Genomic DNA, 14,069 nt, shown 5'->3' with positions numbered 1-14,069 from the left:
CTTTGTCTCAGTGTTATTGTGACTCCTACTGGACATTGAGCTCAACTGTGTCAGTTTACATAACACAGAGGCAGACAGACAGACGGAGAGTCATGCGCCACTGAAATCTGACCAGAAATAGACTGTAGACGTTGTATTTAATCTCTCCCCACTGTGATAGTGGTGTCACGGCAATTGCGATTCAGAAGACATGGTGGCACTATGATCGAAATATAAAAATATACTTTTATTCAATACAACTATCATCAGTTTGTGACGTACAGTGAACAGTGTTCAGGATTTTGCCCCCCCCCCCCCCCATATTAGCATTGGAAAGTATAAAAACAACTAATGAATAATTTATAACACATTATAATGAAGCTGTAATCAGATATTAAAATGTGTTTTACTTGCTTTCCTTTCATTTATGCTGCATGCTCTTATTTATGGTGTGATGTTGCTTTGTCTTCTTCCTGTATGTTTTATGTGTTGACTTCAGTGTGTAACATCAACCTGCCCAGTGACTACAGTCCCTGAGTGTCCCTGATTTGTTGTACATAGTGTCAGTCTCATACGCATTCCTAATGATTGCCTGTAATGTATTGAAGGAAGTTTGGTTCTATTCTAGAGAACTGATCAGTTTAGCTTGTGTTAAATTGACAATATCCTCTGCGGCAATATTGTTGGCCACTGCCATTAATCTTTTTATATTTCAGTTCATTTTAACATTGCCATATTTGTATTTTTAGATAGTTTTTATGTGTAAAAAAATGTATGTTTATTTGAAAACTTGCCTGACATTGCCCCTTGAGGGACAAAAAAAAAAAATTTTAATTGAAAAACACTTGTTTGTGTGTGATCACTTGTTGCACTTGTTATAACATATTATCAGGCATTTGTTAACTGTTTATACACTAGTTACAAAAGCATCATAGAAGGAGTTATAATTGTTGAGAAAAACATTGAGATCATTTTGAAAATGTCCTTATACTGTCTTACAACAAAATTACAGTCTGTTATAATTACATGCATGTATTGAATGTATATATAGTGCTTATAAATGCTAATTAGTTAAAGTTAAAAGAAAGTTTTACACATTTTAAATACTGGATGGCACTAAAGCTAATGTTAAGTAAGTTAATTTTTTTGCCATGTGTCATGTTGAGATAGGCAGTCTGTTGGATGGTCAGTCCTTTGGTTCAGAATTAAATGTCTCAGGAACCATTTGAAGGATTGCCTTCATTGACTTTGGTGATCCCTTTTAATCTAGCGCCATCATCTGTGTTATTAGCATGCTGATGCTAGCATTTAGCTCAAAGTATGCTTGTGCCCAAGTATAGCCTCACATGATAAGTTGTGGCAGTAGACTCCGAGACTTAGATAATAAAATGACTAATCAAGGGATTTTATATTTCTCTTAATAAACTTCAACCTATTACTTTAAAAGGCACCTTTGAAACAATTTGTTGTTGATGTTAACTTCTGCCAGTACATGCCATGACACAAACGCTCAGGGCACCCGATATCAGCAGAGAGGATAACACTGGGATGTGTGAGGTGTGACCTTGTGCAGTGCTATCACATGAAGTAAATGGGTCATGGGTTGAGGGCAAATCAAAAAGGGATTGCGCATTGTGATTGTCAGGTGGACAGGGGGTCTATTTTAGCAAGCCATTCAGATCAGACTTTGTATGCGTAAATCTTTCACTAATAACCATAAAGTGCTTTTTCTTTTCCGGACGCACCACTGTTGCTGCCCTCTCTGTTTTCCTCTCATATTCAAGGTAAGTTTGATACAATAATCAACTTGCTATTTATCTCAAGAAAGTAAAAGTCAATCAGATTTATTATAAACATTAAAGGGGGCTCTTTAACCTGCCATTGCAAGATTAAGAGACTTTTTCTCCTGCTGTGACAGCAGCCCAGGTATCTTAGTAACTGTCTTTACAACCATATGTTTGTTTGGTCACTTCTAGTTCGGCTTTATTGTAGGGAGTAGTTAAGACTGCATATCAGCATGCCCCTGACACGGATAGTGTTGCTGGTATTTATGTGAGGGAATCTCTGCTATGTCGCTACTTTTGACAAGGTCTTTAAGCAACTTTTCAAACGTGTCTCTCCGGCTTTAATTCCTACAACACCTCAAGCTTCTTGACGATCTCTTTATCCTCTAAGTGAGGAAATGTAACCCGAGGCTTAAAATGCATGCCAAAGTATTGGTGGCTGGTAACAGCACGCTTGACCCATCCTTGCGACGGAAAAGCTGGTGTGATAAGTGATGATGGCTGGCTCGTTAAAATTGGCAACCTCCTGGAAAGAGGGCAAGGTTGCAGGCTTCCTAAAATCGTCTACTGCTTTTCTTGTTTACCTTGACTTTCGCACCCTGTCATGCTTGCTTCATCTAAATTGGATATACTGTGTTGTGTCAGAAGCTCTTACATGCTTTTGTTCTGCTCTGAAACCTCCATCTGTTTATTATTATTATTGTTTAATGCCACAGGAGGAGATATAATGACAAATATCATTTCATTTTCATTTTAGCAATTTAAATTGGAACTGAAAATAAAATGCCAGAAACAACCTAATAGAAAGTAAGCATTACATGACTCCGAAAAGGTCAGGATTGTTCAGTTTTTTAAAGTACTCTTGCAGTGCCCATGGGTTTGGAGTTGTTCCTTGCTTGGCTGCCAAATCACTGTGCAGCTTGGCTCTCTTTGGCATCATCAAGGCCATGGCAGCTGCTGGGACATGCCAAAGCGTGGGGGAAATGTGTCCAAATATAGCCGTGCAACAGACTCCCTACTCAGCCCTTTATAACAATAGGAAAGATAATCTGGACCTGGAAGAATACTGAAAAATATCTGAAAGCCCCTGAGGAAAATTAGTCTAAATACATCTATTAAACAGTTGACTAGTTGGATTCACCATCATTCATCATATCAGTTGTAGAAAATACAAGTTAAGTTTTCATAAACAGTATTATAATAATTCATACTTTGTATAAAACTGTGTTACAATATGTGTTAAAAATGCATGTAGTACACTTAAAATGATTTTTTTAAACGTTGTTTCCACTCCAAAGGTACCATAAGCTGCAACCATGTCTGAGGGGTGAGTATTTTCTTCTTAAAGTAACCAAACATCTGCACAATCAGAGAAATTAAAAAGGAAATTCAACCTCTTTTGACGACTTGCCTCTTTTTTTTCTGTGTATTATCACTGACCTGTTTTGGAAGCTTTTCCCACTGTTTCCTGTGGATTCCTAAATAATAAAAAAAAAAATCTTTTTTGTCTGCTTTTCATGACACGTGATGATGAAGGCCGGTGAGTCGGAATAGTTTCTTTCATAATCATTAATTAATCACCAATATAGATTCAGATGTTTCATTTCATGCTTAAAACAACGACACTGATATCTGTATTTGATGTATAAGTAATGTAAGTGTACATATCTTTGTCACAGAAAAAGCCAAAATATTCAGCAACACGCCGACTGCATTTGAAGGTAAGTGTAGAGCTATAGGCCTTATGTGAACACTATTTAACAGTATGCTGTGTGATTGAACACCTCATTAAGTAAGGCCTTGCTATCCTACAGTCCAAACTGCTGAAGAAGGCAGCTTCTATGCTGGTGGCTGAAAGTGAAGAGAAGAAACATGAGAAAGAAAGAGCTGTGAACGAGTGCTTCCCTCCTTTGAAGCTGTCAGGTCTGTCAGTCCAGGAGCTGCAGGTACTGGCGCAACAAGTTATGTTGATTTGATCATTATTATTTTACAGATTTTTGATGGTTCATTTTACCTCTTTGCAGGATCTTTGTAGAGAACTACATCATAAGATTGATGTTGTAGATGAAACACGGTATGATATGGAGCTCAAGGTAGCCAGAAATGAGAAAGAGGTACAGTAGGTGACCAATAAAATGATGCATTTACTGACCTATTTCGATGTTGTAGTTGGATGATTATTGGTTCATCTGTAACTGTGATGTTTGTTGCACAGATCCAGACACTGACTCAAAAGATCTCTGACCTGAAGGGTGTAAAGCGACCGAACTTGAAGAGGGTTAAGAAAACGACAGAGGACATGCTGGGTGCATGCACCGACACCTCAAAACTCATGAAGGCTGATTTCAAGGCCAACCTTAAGACAGTGAAGAAAGAAGAAGAAAAGGTAAAATTGGTGGCAGATACAATCATCCAAAGTGTATGATTAACTACATAAAAAAATATTTACAACCTACTGCATCACTATTTTACAGAGGGAAGAAGTGACTGACTGGCGTAAGAACGTGGAGGCCATGTCTGGTATGGAGGGCAGAAAGAAGCTGTTTGATGCCGGACAATAAGAAGGTGCTCACATTACACAAGGCTGTGTTAGCAACACATCTTTCCTGAACTAAATCTTGAGTTTGCAATGTTCAAATACATTTTTTTGTTTTGATTAAATCCCTTTGTTCATCTTTATTTCAGAATTACTGTCCAAATACAAGAAGGTTTCCATTACAGGATGAAACAAAACTGGTTTTGTAAAGAATGATATTAACTATAGACACGTGTAAAAGACTAGATAAATGCACTATTTAGATTATACTGTATTAAAACATCTTTAATTTTCATTTAATATAAACCTGTATGTAAAGACTACTACTGAATGTGATAATATAAACTGTATAATATGCAGTATCCTTAGCATATTGAAATTGTGTTAAAGAAAGGGCTGATTAGCTTTATGAGTTAGTGCAGTATCTATATTATACAGATGATGGCACTGTCGCACTATGTGTAATACATGTGATGCTGATTAAATGACCATGATCACTTGACTGGTTTCTTTGGGTTTGTTCAGAATTTATTTTTATGATTAATCTCCCTATTTTAGTAACAGTTAAATTCATCATGGTGTATTCAACTCACAGACAAAACAGATATTAATTACTATAGTCAAGGCTGCTTTAATGTCTTGCAATCTTGTTGAGCAACAGGAGCATGTTGGGGGATGCCATGTTAAAGATATACAGTATACTGGCTGTCAGGACAGATGAGGCTATTTTAGTTGGCCACTCAGAGAAGGCAATAGGAGTCATTAAATTTGACTTGAGTTTTCTTTCTGTCATTGAAAGACAGAGACTCTTCACCTCAACAGGTTTCCTGCAGAGATAAAAAAAAAAAAAAGGTATGTTGATGTTTGTGATGATGATAGTGTGGCTTAATATGAGACAGTTACACCATTTCACCTGTTGCACTTATCTAAAATAATTTAAAGAATAGCTGGAGCCTTATTATGCTGAGACATGCAGAGTTGATGGAAAAACATAACCATGCAAAATTACTGTGAATGTAAGATTGATGACAGTTGGATCTTTTAAGAAAATAAAATATTAGATATGACAATTATAACTATGCATTAAATGTAAAAGCACGTTTGGTTCATCAATTTAGTGTTTAAATTCTCTCAAGTAATTTATATAAAGAAGAAGTGCACTACTGTAAACTGTCATTCACAGTACCTGGTAGGAACAACCAATGTTTTCAATTATCTCAACAAATGATATATACTTGCCAACATGAGATGTTTTGTTATATACTGTCTTATTTGGCAGCAACTAATTTGGATTTTGATTCTTAAAATGGATCAACTACAGTTGGGATTAAAAACGGAATATCACTCAAACAATCGACAGCACTAATGCAAGCAGTGCTGCTAATTTAAAGGCTTAATGTTGGTGTATTACCATACCAAGGTCTGGGTGACTCTAACTTGGCTCAGTCAACAGAAGTTTGTGCAGTAAACACAAAAATACTGGTTCATGAATCACAAAATAATTAAATATCATTTATAAAAAGTGTGTTTATAATACAGCTTGTACTTTAATTCTTAAGAGGAAAAATGCAACCATTACTGTCTCTGAATAATTTTAATTTCATTTTCTTTAATTCTTTAACAGACAAAAAGTATCCAACCATGTCTGAGGCGTAAGTTATATATTGTTTGATTATGTAAATTTGTAAAATTATTGTCATCCTTCAGATCTTCAGCATGTCATTACTGACTCATATATTTTGTTTTCTTTCCCATATCTCCATCTCCAATACAGACCGGTAAGTTTTATTGCTGTATATACAAAGAATCTTTATTAATAAACCATGTGTGTCTTATGTAACTGCTGGTTCACTAATTTTTTGTCTACCGCCTTTTGTGTAGAAAAAATCAAAGATCTCTGCATCTCGCAGACTGGCTCTCAAGGTATTGTCCTTTGTTCTTTACCGAAACATAATCTATGTGACCATCTGACCAGTAATAGTTTAGTGCTAAATTAACAAAATGGTTCAATAAAATAGATTTTTCTACCTAATTTAGACCAAACTGCTGAAAATGGCATCTATGATGCTGGAGAAGGAGAAGGGGGAAAAGAGGCTGGAAAGAGAAAGTACTTTAAGTGAGAGAGTCCCTCCACTCCAGCTCTCTGGTTTGTCCATGCAGGACCTTCAGGTATGCTCAGGTCATTGCATGAGCCGCCCATCATATTCCAATGAAACAGCATGGCTGAAATGATCCACACTTATGGATTCCTCTGATGTATATAGACGCCATGTTCACATGCAGAAGGTGCATTACAGGACAGGTGCCTCGACATTTTGGCATTTAGCTGACACTTTCATTTAAAGTAACCTTCAAGTCATTAATAACTCATACTATATGAAATATCATTCATTTGGATGTTAAATACACAGCAAGTAATCACTAAGGGTAACAATCAACACAGTATTAATAGAAAACACTGTGCTCCCTGGTGCAATGTTTCATAAATGTTGCATCACCTCACAGAAAAATAAAACCTTTGAGTTTGAGATGTGCAGCTGTGCAATAAACCAGAGGACTGCAATCTTCTCAGGGATTTGTTCAATAAATCTGATTTGATTCTCTTTCTGTCTACAGGCTCTGTGCAAAGAACTGCACCATAAGATTGATGTGGTAGATGAAGAGCGCTACGACATTGAAGCCAAGGTGGCCAAAAATAACAGAGAGGTACATGTTCATTCATATTCATTTTATGTAGTGTGTGTGTGTCTAATACATTTTCTGGTTAATTTTCATTGTGATTTGTTAGATTTTTTTCCGTGTATAACCACATACTTTTAATTACTCATAATTGTTTTCTGCAGATTGAGAATCTGTCTCAGAAGATCTTTGAGCTGAAGGGTAAAATGAAGCGACCTGCTCTCAAGAGGGTGAAGATCTCAGCTGACGCCATGCTGGGGGCTCTGCTGGGCTCTAGGGTCAAAGAGTCCGTGGACTTCAAGGCCAACCTCAAGACTGTAAAGAAGGAGGAGGAGAAGGTAAGTGCTGCAACTACAACAGCAGATTGATTTATTTTTAATTATGCTGGTTTTTAAAGTTTTCAAGATTATATCAGGCTGGGTTGACTCCTCGGTTTAAGGCTCAGATCAGGTTTGAATCATGGCATGTTATTGTGGGGTTATTTTGTGAAAACTAAGGAATTATTTTCTTCTTATGAACAGAAAGAGGAGGTGACTGACTGGCGTAAGAACGTGGAGGCCATGTCTGGTATGGAGGGCAGGAAGAAGCTGTTTGATGCCGGGCAGTAGATTTGTATTTATGGACATTTTAAATACGAATCCTGTTTTACACTGGATGAGAATAGAGATGAAAATAGTGTTGATGTGTTGTGTGTAATGATGCACACAATTAGCAAGCCCACAGTGTATATTTGAGTGTGAGTGTGTGTACAGACTTCACATTTGCAATATGCAAAATTAAGATTCAAAGGAAGGGAACTGTGTATATTTTGCATATATAGACAAATTGCACTTTGTCCTGTTTTATGGTGTTGGCAGCAAATTTAAAATTTTTAATTACCTACACTTTTATGAGACAAAAGAACATATTAAAATTTGCTGTGTTTCCGGATCTGGAAATGCCTGGAATGGACTGGTTTATGCGATGATAATAAACACTTCTGATTAACACACAAAACTGACGCTGCACTTTTTTTTTTTTTTTTTTTTTTTTTAAATATCTACCTTATCATCACCCGAAGTGTTCTTGACACAAGCCTGGGATTGCATAATAAGCCAGATGGTAGTAATAGTTCCAGGACTTGGCAGTTGTCAACGGCAGCAGCTGAGAACAAAGTTGTTAAATCATCTTTGTAAATCAAAGTGGACGGAACATTCATGTTAAGAACTGTGAACGTCCAAAAATAAGAGAGGTCGCAGGTTCAGGGCTGCAATAAACCCCTTAGTAAAATGACAAGGAGCAACCAGAACACAGTGACAATCAACACTACTACTACTAAAAGTGAAAATTAGACATAACTACAGACAGAAAAGAAATTCAACGACAACAATTTTGATAATTACCTCAGCCACGGAGATCTGTTTGTTGCTTGGTTGTTTGGTTTGTATGTTAGTCAGCAGGATTACTCAAAAAGGACTGAACCAGTTGGCAGTGAAGTTCATGGAGGGATGGGCCTTTGACCAGAGAAAAACCCATTAAATTTTGGGGCAGCTCTGGATCATTATTAGATGCTTTCATCCAAAGCACTTTTGAGTATCATAAGCCTAATGAAGTGTCAAATTTCTAACCTTTGATGAACCTTGGAAAGTCTACTGCTGCCCTTTCAGTCCTGGAACAAATGTGTTTGCAAAAAACTAAAAGTAGAGCAACAACATTTCTGTATTACTAACTCTTGATAGTACATCTAATGTGGTAAATCACACACCAGGGTGATGACAGATATTAAAGGGGGAGTTCACCTAACCCTAACACATGAAGATCAGTTAACTAGGCATTGTGTTATGAATGATGTTCGGGGAAAATAACTTAACAAAACGCTTCTGTCACAGGACACAAACAAAGTCTGATGCGCTACATGTCCACCCACCACCCCGACTTCTACACCTTTCATTCCACCTTGCTACATATAGAGCACATTACCCTCTGCTTTGGAAGTGAACGTTGGCATTGGATGTAAATTGTGAGATGAGAAATTGTTGCACGTGGACGTAACTCTTTAAGTAGTCAGGCTGGTCTACCTGGCAGGGAGGGTCTAACAAAAAGGTCTTACAGAAAGTATTCTTTGAGCTTGGTCTATATTAGAGATACAAGTCTGGAAAGTTCCCCAACTTTATGGAAGTGCAATGCTAAATCACCGTGGTACTATTTTAAAGCTAAATTATGAGACATCTCAAGATAGTAATTGGTGTGTACTTCACTATTCTTCTTCAATTGTTAACTGCCTACCTATTCTTTGCGAGGGCATGAGTCACAGCCTTTTGAATATTTGACTCACTGTTACAACAATGACGCAGATTGGCTGGATCAGTTTACAAACCATCAAACCCTGACCAGCACCTGTCCTTGTTCCTCTGCTCCCCTAAATAAAACCCAACCATCCTTTGGCTTTGTTCTTTAGTCTAAGGTGGTCGTGTAACATGTCAGACAACCATCGTCTGTTGTCACGTACATGGAAAGGAATAGTGATGTATATACAGTGATGTGGATTGAGGATATGCCCTGATCATTATAGTACTTCTAATTCCATTCGAACTGATGCAAGGAGATAATAGGTCAGAGTACATCTCCAAATGTGACAATCACTACACCACTGCCATCTTTTTTATTTAATGGAAAACATGTTTATAATCTCAAAAAATTAACACTAATTCATTCATCTTCATGAACAAAGCAATAAGATTTTTTCATTTCTAAGACTTACAGCTCATGTGGCAATTAGAAACACAGATGTGGAGTGGGTATTAGAAACCTCTTGCATGGTGGTCACACTTGGACCATGCTGTTTGTTCGATAAATAAAGATGTGGAACAAGGGAATAAAGATACTCCAGACTGAAATCTTTCTTCTGTTTGACATCTTAAAAACTTTGATACAAACTCCAAATGGTGAAATGTGAATATGTGACACAGCACAAGTGTGGTCACCTCTTTAAATGCTCACTGTCACTTCCACCAACAGGTGCTGTTGAACTCAAGCAAGATCCTCAAAGGTTTAAGCCCATAAATGAACTTTTATTACCTCCTTTCCTGTCTGAATATTGTGGTGATGCTACGTATGTGCATCAGTAAATGTCACTGTTGGTGGACAGACAGTAGCAGTAGCACAGACAGGAGTCTATTTTAGTGAGCCATTCACATTTGGCACGGACACTATAAATCTGATTGATTTTTCTCCATCGTCTCTTCAGAAAGTCGATGCTTCGCCCCTCACACACGCTTTTGTTCAGTTTTGAGGTGCGGCTCAAGGGGCTGTCTGGCTTCACTAAGGTACAGAGTTGCTATTCTGATACTTGTGGATTATTATAGATGTAGTGCGGTGGGCATGTAGATGTTTTGAGCTGAATTATGTTAATAAGAAGTATTTTCTTAACATGTTAAAAACTACTAACTGTTATCTTAGACTGCGTGAAATTCAGAGAAGTGTCTTCTGATTAAGATTTAGAGCAAGCTGATCATTGTCATCTTACATGCCTGTGGATTATCTGGCCATTCACCTTTTTTGTCACCTATGCAGAGGCTCTCGTCAGTTATGTTCACACATGCACTGACTCAGCACTTTGAAACTTTGAAAAGGACACAATACAAGTGTTTTCAGTGAATTTGGTTTTTGGTACTTTTGTGCTTTTAGTATTTAGATTTATCTTGTGAGAATGCATGCTTATAATACTTGAAAATTAACACAGCAAAATTGAATTTTAGTTGTAATTTATTCATTTTTAAATTTCTTTTAATCTTTTACATTTTCATGTGAATTCCACAAGAATGAAAAAACTGATTGAAAAAAATTCTGTTGACATAATTTTTTGGGTTACATGTAATGTGAAAAAGGACCATCACATACATGTAACTTTGGAGCACCTCTATATTGCACAAGGGAGAAAATGAAGGGAGCGAACAATAAATAACTTTGTGCAGGCAGCTTTAATGTGTGAACGAATGTTTGGAGTGGCTCAAATACTTTGACCAGAGAAGTCAGAATATTCATCAGCTCAGTTGAACAGGTGTTAAATGTGAAGGGAATTTATTCTATTTGCACTATTTCTAATATTTCTAAGGACTCTGCCAACATATAGATTTTTTTTCTTTGTTCAATTCAATAATTCAATTGATTCAATAATAACTGACTACTGTAAATTTTGGAATTGCACTTATTTTTCATATTTCAGAGTGGGAATTTAAGACAATCATGGCTGATGCGTGAGTATTATCACTTTTGGCTTAGTTTCATGTGTTCATTGACAGCTTTAAAATATACTATAAAACTATGTGTTGATATTCATTATGTAAATATGTTTATATATTTTCTCCCTCTTGTTAATGCTCCAACAGACCTGTGAGTATCTATAAAAAAAAACTTTTTCAATCCTCTATTTCTATATTAAGGTCATACAAAAATCATATATGCAAATATTCTGTGCTCCACAATATATAGTATAGACTGAGGATGTTAATGTTCTTAATGTATGAATTATAGAAAAAATCAAAGATCTCCTCCTCTCGAAGGCTGGGGTTGAAGGTAAGTTTTTTTTATTATAATTTGAGATGCTTTTTAAATATATTCATTATAAAGAATTCAAGATGTCAAAGTGCAGAACTTTGTATACTCTAAACTTTAGCTTTTGATGTTGTGTGTCAGCATACAGCACAAAGTGGTGAGTACAGTGTTGTGCAATGTGAGAAATGGTTGTTTGTTTTAAAAAAAATGTGTTAATGTGTATTATACATACAGTTTACATATATAGCACTTTTAAAATGATGTCATACTCATTGTCAAGTTGTATCATAAAAACAGATTGACAATTCTGGTAAATTTTTTGGACTTTTGGCATATTTTTCAAATTGGTCTAGAGAGCTCAATAAAATTAGGAAAAGGCCATTTTCATCCATTTATTTTTATTTCTTCCTCAGATCAGACTGTTGGCAGTTGCTGCTCAGATGCTGCAGGAGGACACACAGCAGAAGATAAAGGAGAGAGAAGATGCTCTGGCAGAAAGAGTTCCTCCTCTAAATCTGTCTGGTCTGTCTTTGCAAGAGTTGCAGGTATTTCACTTCATTATAAAGTGTTTTTCTCTCAGTGACCGCAGTTCTTTCTATTTGAGTTCATGTCATAGTATCATATTGCTAGAGGTGCATTATACTTTTTTTTTTTTTTTTTTTTTTTACAGGATCTATGTAAAGACCTGCACCACAAGATTGATGTTGTGGATGAGGAGCACTATGATATTGGCCTCAAGGTTTCCAAAAATGACAAGGAGGTGAGCTGCTCAAAAATGAATGTGAGGATAAAAAGATGAATGTGTTAATGTTTTAACGTTTCTGGATCCAGTGTCTTTACTATGAGGACGAGGTCACAACATAAAAGATCTTAAAATGAACAAACATCGCCTCTAAGTGGCAGCACTGAGAATAACAAGACATAACTGAATTGTATACATAAAACCTTTGATTTGAATTTGATTAGTCAACCACAGCAGCATCTGAACAATCAAGTTTAATTAGTTTGACAAAAAAAGTTTAACTCAGTGTCCACTAACTAGCTTTTTCCAGAGCTTTTAACCACATTCTCAGGAGCTTTGTTCTATAATGTGTTCATGTAAATAAATAATAGCAGCGAGTGTGATAAAGTCTTCTAGACTCAAAAAGATAGAACAACAACAGCACAATCCTGTCTATCCCATGATCCCCTGCCCAGATTCAAGATATGAATCTGAAGATCACAGAGCTTCAGAGCAAGTTTAAGAAACCAACCCTGAGGAGAGTGAAGATCTCCGCTGAGGCCATGCTGAGCGTCCTGCTGGGCTCCAAACACAAAGAGTCCTTCGACTTCAAGGCCAACCTCAAAACAGTCAAGAAGGAAGAAGAAAAGGTAAGACAGGCTTTTGCTTTAGAGTCTCAAAAACCTCCAAAATGACCAGGTTTATTTCATCTATCCTGTTTATGTTATGTTTCTTACAGAAGGAGGAGGTGACTGACTGGCGTAAGAATGTGGAAGCCATGTCTGGTATGGAGGGAAGGAAGAAGCTGTTTGATGCCTCTGGAAACTAAAAAGAAATAATTATTTTTGTTTAAATCATCTTCTTAGGACTAATTCTTAACATTATCTACCATCTGATTTATATCATATTGATTTAGTAAACATTTGCTGGTAGGATAAACACCCTTAAAACTAGGATTGTCTTGGAAAAGCAACAAACATTGTTAGTTTGTTGCAATATTTTGAATATTTTAAAATTGATTGTAGGCTTCAAGTTGTTTTTAATTTATTCATATAATAGTAAAAAATGAATTATATATGGTATTAAAGACAGTGCTGTATTCCGATGAGTTGACTTTCAATCTACTTCAGTATTAACCACTGCGTATTAATGATGCAGTGATTGTTTGCAGTAGTTCTCCGCTGTGGCCTCAAGATGGCAGTATAATTCTTTCAAACCATCACAGTCTACTCAGACACTGTGGACCCACAGCAGAGTATTTTGACTGAGGAGAAAAAGTTTTTGTCCCTCAAAACTTAACAACCAATAGTGTGTTATCTATTGTGATAAATTACACATCCATATTGTTGTCTGATAATTAAAGATATACTGCTAAAAATTTAAATCAAACAGTATAATTTCAGTCTCTGTTAAAGTTGTTGCAGTGGGAGAATGTTTTCATCATATTTTATGTACCTGATACAAAGTTGGAACCAGCACTGGTGTCTTAATAAAACACATAACAATCCTGCCTTTGTTTTTCTCCACTGTGTAATCTAATAATCACTTTGGATTTTACACAGGATCAACTTTTAATTTTTTCCTCAAAATCATAATGTTGGACTAAAGCTCCTTCAGTCCTCACCCTCTCCTCCTTAGGGAGGAGACTAAGAAAGCATCTAAGGCTCAACAAGAACTTTAACACCTCATACGTAGGTGATGTGAGAGACGTGGCTCAAGAATGGTGAGGACAGAGGGTCTATTTTAGTGAGCCACTCACATGAGCTCTAGAATCTATATATCTACCCTCTTACTGTCCTTCTCGTCTCAGAAAAACAAGCCTGTGAGTATTTGTCAT

At 36.5% G+C, this 14,069-nt stretch overlaps 3 protein-coding genes and 1 long non-coding RNA gene across 4 annotated transcripts in view; 3 read left to right on the top strand and 1 right to left on the bottom strand.

Moving 5' to 3' along the window:
• The first annotated feature begins 3,409 nt into the window (after positions 1–3,409).
• Positions 3,410–4,801, top strand: LOC130176756 (troponin I, slow skeletal muscle-like). Its single transcript, XM_056388038.1, has 6 exons — positions 3,410–3,484; positions 3,578–3,709; positions 3,788–3,877; positions 3,979–4,149; positions 4,238–4,328; positions 4,449–4,801. The coding sequence occupies exons 2-5, from the start codon at positions 3,605–3,607 to the stop codon at positions 4,322–4,324; spliced, it is 453 nt and encodes a 150-aa protein (XP_056244013.1). The 5' UTR covers positions 3,410–3,484; positions 3,578–3,604; the 3' UTR covers positions 4,325–4,328; positions 4,449–4,801.
• Positions 4,802–6,114: 1,313 nt separating this feature from the next.
• On the top strand, positions 6,115–7,960 carry LOC130176758 (troponin I, slow skeletal muscle-like). Its single transcript, XM_056388039.1, has 4 exons — positions 6,115–6,468; positions 6,916–7,005; positions 7,143–7,316; positions 7,500–7,960. The coding sequence occupies exons 1-4, from the start codon at positions 6,352–6,354 to the stop codon at positions 7,584–7,586; spliced, it is 468 nt and encodes a 155-aa protein (XP_056244014.1). The 5' UTR covers positions 6,115–6,351; the 3' UTR covers positions 7,587–7,960.
• LOC130176759 (uncharacterized) overlaps positions 7,155–14,069 on the bottom strand; it is a 30,835-nt gene continuing 23,920 nt past the window's right edge. The window contains exons 5-7 of the long non-coding RNA XR_008828919.1: positions 12,970–13,057; positions 12,765–12,852; positions 7,155–7,293 (exon numbers count right to left, since the gene is read on the bottom strand). This is a non-coding gene — a long non-coding RNA (uncharacterized LOC130176759). The remainder of the gene's footprint in view (positions 7,294–12,764; positions 12,853–12,969; positions 13,058–14,069) is intronic.
• LOC130176755 (troponin I, slow skeletal muscle-like) lies at positions 11,371–13,739 on the top strand. The gene is made up of 5 exons (XM_056388037.1): positions 11,371–11,532; positions 11,925–12,056; positions 12,182–12,271; positions 12,709–12,882; positions 12,972–13,739. Exons 2-5 carry the CDS (start codon positions 11,952–11,954, stop codon positions 13,059–13,061), a joined length of 459 nt encoding a protein of 152 aa, XP_056244012.1. The 5' UTR covers positions 11,371–11,532; positions 11,925–11,951; the 3' UTR covers positions 13,062–13,739.

The sequence above is a fragment of the Seriola aureovittata genome, chromosome 10 (genome assembly GCF_021018895.1).
Source record: "Seriola aureovittata isolate HTS-2021-v1 ecotype China chromosome 10, ASM2101889v1, whole genome shotgun sequence".
NCBI lineage: Eukaryota > Metazoa > Chordata > Actinopteri > Carangiformes > Carangidae > Seriola > Seriola aureovittata.
The sequence above is the reverse complement of the archived record's forward strand: the minus strand, read 5'-3'. Positions and strand labels throughout refer to the sequence as shown.